Below are 6019 nucleotides of genomic sequence, written 5' to 3' on the forward strand. Positions count from 1 at the left end.
ACCAGCTTGGGGCCCAGTCACGAGGAATCCTACTGATGGCATTCCATAACAAGCTCCCCTTCCTGCACCACTTCCCAGCAAGCTCCCCTTCCTTCCTCTCCATGCCCTTCTGCTCCCCAACAACTGCAAGGGACTTACCCTTTACCAACACTCTAGCCTATGGGCTTAAAAACAAAATGGGGGGTGGGGTGGGGGGGTAAGAGATCAACCAAAGGACTTGTATGCATGCACATGAGCATAACCAATGGACACAAACAGTAGGAGGGTAAGGGCATGTGTTGGGGGGTGGGAGCGGCCGGGGAGAGGTCAATGGGGGGAGGGAGGAGACTTACGTAATACTTTAAACAATAAAGATTTAAATGAAATTTTTAAAAAGACAAAATAAAATAAAATAAAACAAAATAAAATAAAACCTGCTCAACTGGCATGGCTCAGTGGTTGAGCCTCAACCTGTGAACCAGGAGGTCACAGTTCGATTCCCGGCCAGGGCACACGCCCGGGTTGTGGGCTCCATCCCCAGCCAATTCAGTGATTCTCTCTCATCATGGATGTTTCTATCTCCCTCTCCCTCTCCCTTCCTCTCTGAAATCAATAAAAATATATTTAAAAATAAAATAAATCTGCCGCCTGTTATTTCACTATGTTGGTCACTGTTATATTATAGCCAATTCCGTCTCCTGATGTCAGAGTCTCCCACTGGTTGTTTTGTGTTGCTTCTCTGTTTTTGCTGGTAGCTGGGATGTGGGGGAGGAACAGAGAACAGTAGGAAGTAGGGAAGTAGCACCTTATCCAGGAGCTCTGAGGGAGAGAGAGAGGGGCAAGGCCGTCTGACCAGGAGCTAAGCGGCTGCCAGTCTGAGGAGGGCCGGGCCGGGCAGCGCAGGAGCATTGTGTCCCCTCCTTGATTTCTTTAGACCAGCGGTTCTCAACCTGTGGGTCGCGACCCCTTTGGGGGTCCAACGACCCTTTCACAGGGGTCGCCTAAGACCATCGGAAAACACATATATAATTACATATTGTTTTGTGATTAATCACTATGCTTTAATTATGTTCAATTTGTAACAATGAAATTGGGGGTCACCACAACATGAGGAACTGTACTAAAGGGTCGAGGCATTAGGAAGGTTAAGAACCACTGCTTTAGCTCCTCATGGCTTTCCACCCTGGCACTGCCCCAGGCCCTGGTTTCCTGGGTTGCAGCAGCTTACTCTCCACCCTCAGTCAAAGCACATTCTCCATGCCAGCAGCCCACAACGTGACACCAAGGGTCCAGGACCAGCGCCTCAGCACCCCAAGTCCATGGGACAGGGCCACTCCCCACAAGGCCCGCAGCCAGCACAGCCCCAGGACGGCCGCACTGTGGACACTAGCACTGGAGCTCGGATCCAATGGGGTTAGGCAGACGTGAGACCCAAACAAGACGGGGGACAGAGGGTCAGTTCTTCACCTTCACAGTTATTGGGTACTGTCTCAGCTCTAGGGACTTCTACCTATTACTTCATTAATTCAGCACCACACCCTGCTAACCACCTCCATTTTTAAAAGTAACCCAAGAAAAATATTTTTTTAACAAATAAATAAAAAGTAACACAGGGCTCAGAAAGGTTTCCTAAACTCCAGTTTCACCACCTCGCTCGCTCCGGGGAGTATCACACCGCCAGGCCCCAGCCCCTCCCAGGGGGACCGAGGGTCCCGCAGGACGGGAACTTGGAAGTCCTGGGCGGGTGGCGGCTTCGTAGCCCTCTCGGTCAAGAGAGGCAGCCGGGCCCGAGGACAGCCAGCAAAGCGTTTCCTTCCCACCAGAGCCCACTTCTCACAGCACAACACTGAAATCATTCACATCCGGAGAAGACGAGAAACCTACCTGGTCAAGTTTGAGGAGAGGATTTCCTCTTGAGGAAAGTTTGAGCAAAAACAAACACGAACTCGGTCTACTTCTGAGCGGCACAAGCATCAAGACACACCTTAGCGGTGGTTATTTTTCCGCACCCGCCGGAAAACTCGGCTAACGTTTAGCTCATAAACACTTTCCACGAGGTAAGTAACCCTCAGAGCCACGATTAGGTACTGTCACTGTCGGAGTCCGCCTCAGCTTGGGGTCATCAGACAAACCTCCAGACGCCTCCCGCTCTGCCCACACCCCCTCAGTCACATCCCCTCCTACACTAATGAGAAATGGAGGAATGGGGTAGACAGAGGGGTGCAAAAGTGGGGATCCCCCAAGAACAGACAAAGAGCAGGCAAGAGGGCACACAGGCAAATGTTCTCACAATGACGACAGAAACTGGACTTCTCCATACCACTCATCAGACCCAGGGGCTGGAGGGTAAAATGACGGGCATGTCCTTATGACAGATGCAGGCAAACACCAGATCCTACTGATGAGGAATCTTCAGAACCCTCTGTGCTACGGGCACAATCCTCTTCAGGACTGAATGACTCCAAAAGGCAGCAAAGGGCCTTGGAGCTGAATTTGAATCCAGCTCTGCCTCCTACTTTCTCTGCGATCCTGGCAAAAGGTCTCCGTGTCTTCCCATGGGAAGGGAGCACATGGCCTATCTCAGAGGGCCGTAACAAAAACATGACTCCACAGCAAGCACTTAGTATTGGAGCAGGCATGTCCTAAGTGCGCAATGGTTATTTCACAGAGAAGGGACAGAAGCCAGAGGAAGCCAATGCTGGCCCCAAGTATCTCATACCCGTCCTTCCCCTTTAATATGTAAATCGACTCCTTCTAAAAGTGTTTCTGGAAACAGAGAATGGGAAGGGAGAGAGGAAGCCACGTTCCTGGTGATGAACGTTCACCAGGAATGACGTTCGGACCGGCAGCTGCTCTCGAGCCCTAAGCAGCGTCCGGCCCCTCCCATCCTCCAGAGCTGCAGACCGCCTGCCTCGGCAGAGACCACTGATGGGAACCGAGTACCTGAAACCTGGCGGGATGGCCAGATCCAGGCCGTGGGACACCTTCTCCTCAACCCCACCTTTTCTTCTCCCTCCCTCCACGTTATCAGCCACTCCAGGCAAAAGAGAACAGGTCCAACAGCAGAACAAGCAAATGGGAGCCCGAAAGCAGAAAGCGTCGAGAGCCTAGTAAGATCTGGGTCCGTGCGTTCCCCAACACGTAGGCAACACCCTAGGCCCCTCACACTTGGAAGGCATACCCCAGTCCCAAGTCTTAGAAAGACGTGGGTTTTTTACAAATAGCAGGGAGGACAGGGGAGTCGGGCCCCAGGACTCGGGAGCAGCCAGGGATGAGGGCAGGCTGCCAGGGCCAGAGGTTTGGGCCGGGTGACACGGGCTGGCGAGGGACCTACCTGTGCTGCTCCACAGCCTCGTTGTCAGGCAGATCCACCCCACACACGCTGCACGGCTCCCCGAGGGTCCGGCTCTCCGACTTCATGCCCACAGCCAGCTCACCCAGCTTGCTGAACAGCTCCCTCTGGATGAAGCCCTGCGGCAGCAGGCTCCCGTAGGTGCTGAAGTCCATGGACACAGCCAGAGCGGGCTGCACCTGCACGTGGAGCCCCGAGGACACCGAGGACGGCATGTTCAGCACCGAGTCAGCCTTGTGGTTGGGCAACACGGAGTAGACGCCCAGGTGTTTCTCTGCGGTGGACGCCAGGTGCTCCTGTCGGCCTGGGGGACCCTGGCCGGCCTCCGCGGGGGTTGGCAGCTGCTCGGCACTCTCCTCGCGCCCATAGTGCAGCTCCCTCGCACTGGTAATGACGCTGCTCCGAGTTGGGGTCCCGGGCCCCTCTTTGCCCCTTTCCTCAACCTTGTCCCCCAATCCGCCTGAAATGCTGGACTCGGCTGCCCCAGGGCTGTCCTGGCTGGGCACCTCGTCCACCTGCATCATCTCTGTCTTCACCTCAGCTACCGCAGGGAGCCGCCCAGCCCCAGCCAGAGTAGGTTCGTCAGGCCCTGCAGGGGGCTGAAGAGTTCCCTGCAGGAGAGACTGTCCTATGGTCATCAAACTGTCCACTGCGGCCTTGGTGGGACTCATGGCTGAAAGTCCAAATGAGGTGGACATGGACGGGCTCTGGTCCGCCATGGGCCCAGGGAGGCTCTGCGCAGCCACGCCGGCATACCCACTCTCCTCGCTGGAATGCTTCGAGATGAAGATGTTCTTGAGGTACCGAGGCTTGCGGTCCTCTTCTTCCTCCGCCCCGCCGTCCGCCATGGTGGCCTCCGTGTCATTGTCGTCTGTGGCCTGGATGGTCTCCAGGATCTTCAGGCACTGCTCCTCCAGGTACTCGATCTCCAAGATCTCGGCGGCGTACAGCAGGTCATCCAGGTCCTCCGCCTTGGCCTGCAGCGTGGCCGTGTAGGCATACTCCAGGATCTGCTGGAAAGTCTTTGGCGAGAGGAAGTCCAGAGTGTAGTGCTGGCTGTTGCGGTGGAAGAGGATCTCAAACATCTTGCTGGTGCAGGCCAGCACGGTCCGGTGGGCATGGAACTCCTGGCTGTCCACCATGATGACCACGTCGCACAGCGTCCCGGCCAGCCGCATCTGGTTGGCCTTGCACAGGAGCCCCGAAGGGTGGCTGGGGTTCTGCAGCTGGATCATGCCCATCTTTGTCAGATCCATGGTGCTCCCCGCGGCTTAGGCATGGGGCTCTCTTTCCTTCCGGGCTCTGCGTGGTGGGGCGGGCTGGGTTTCGTGGGCCTACGGAGAGGGCTAGAAGGAAGAAAGGGGGAAGAGGCAAAAGAGATGACAGAATAAAAGCTAGATTAGTCAGTGTCCCTAGAAGAATTCAAACAATACAACCCCACCCTCATTCAGCTAGCAAGAGCATCCTGGAGATTTTAACAGAGGGCAAGGGGCTTCCTAGAAATCTAGGAGTCTGCCTTTATAAGCCCACCAATGAGAGCAAAGATAAATTTCTGCCATAACATATGCCTAATCCACTGACAAAGTAAAATGAAAATTACAGTGGAGTCTTCAGAGCCCTGGTCTTAAGTCTAAGGGGGGGGGGGGGCTGTGCAAGGCCAACATGTTATGAGGAGGTGCCCAGCACTTGCTGAAAATCAGTAAGAATTGAGCCATTTCCTTTGGTCAAGTTAAGCCCTGAGTTTCACTCTCAGCCCCCTGTGCAGCAAACTTCATCTTCAAAACAACGTTTTTCTGAACCCTGCTTCAGTGTGGTGGCCCCAGGAGCAAAGCCAAGCCTCGCTGGGGCTAGCAGCCTGCAGTCTGGCCTACAGACATCCAAGGGCAAGGGCTCTTCTTCAGGCCCATCCTAACACATGGGTGCACACTTATGTAAGATGCCTCACTTACCCCTGCCCACAGGGCCCAGTGGACAAGAGGACCTATAAAATGTAGGAGGACAGGTCGTGGAGGACTAAGAAGAGAGGTCATAGGAAATATGGACCCTCACAGCCAGGAGTGCAATCTAGACATATGAACTCCCAGTGTGTCCCGCGGGCTCTCTGGAGTGGGCAAGTCCTGTGACCAGGAGCAGCAACTGCTGCTGGGCATGGCTCCCGGTGCTAGAAGTGACGCTGGCACCAGCATCTATGGTGCGAGTTACAACCGGTATGAAGGGAAGACAGGGCTGGGAGACAAAGGTCTCCCCCACAGCAAGCTGTTGAGGATCAATAACAGGGCCCCCCTCCCCAACCGTTTAAAGACTTAGAAAGACCTCGCAGGCCCAGTACCCTCCAGCCTCTGCCTTGCTGTGGTCAAGAAATGAACTGGGAGCAAAGCGGAGCAAGGGTTCTCCCTAAATCTCCCAACACTACTTGCTTCTGCCCCCAGAAGGAGCCCTACGGGTTCCAGAGCCAAAAGCTCCCGCAGGTAGGGTAGCAGTATGTCTCATCAAGCCCCTTGGCTGCCCAGCCTGGGGTGGGGGCTGAGGCCATTCATCCTCCCCTATGGCTTTTCCACAGACTGCGTAGGGGTTTCCGAGAGCAATGCAACGAAAGGAAGCTGGGCTACTGAATTCCTTCCCCAAAACAAGCTCCTTGGGTCCTAAGGGAAATCTGGGTGCCCTCAGTCAGCCGGGCCTCCGGCCCGC

The 6019-nt window shown here is 55.1% G+C and overlaps 1 protein-coding gene across 2 annotated transcripts in view; it reads right to left on the minus strand.

Annotated features, from left to right (window-relative positions):
- The window catches only part of ZBTB16 (zinc finger and BTB domain containing 16), a 191686-nt gene that overhangs the window by 182579 nt on the left and 3088 nt on the right, over positions 1-6019 (minus strand). For both annotated transcript variants that reach the window (XM_005856826.2, XM_005856825.2), the window contains exon 2: positions 3314-4677. In XM_005856826.2, coding sequence (XP_005856888.2) covers positions 3314-4587 — 1274 coding nt within the window. In that variant the 5' untranslated portion in view covers positions 4588-4677. The remainder of the gene's footprint in view (positions 1-3313; positions 4678-6019) is intronic.

The sequence above is a fragment of the Myotis brandtii genome, unplaced genomic scaffold (genome assembly GCF_000412655.1).
Source record: "Myotis brandtii unplaced genomic scaffold, ASM41265v1 scaffold105, whole genome shotgun sequence".
Taxonomy (NCBI): Eukaryota; Metazoa; Chordata; class Mammalia; order Chiroptera; family Vespertilionidae; genus Myotis; species Myotis brandtii.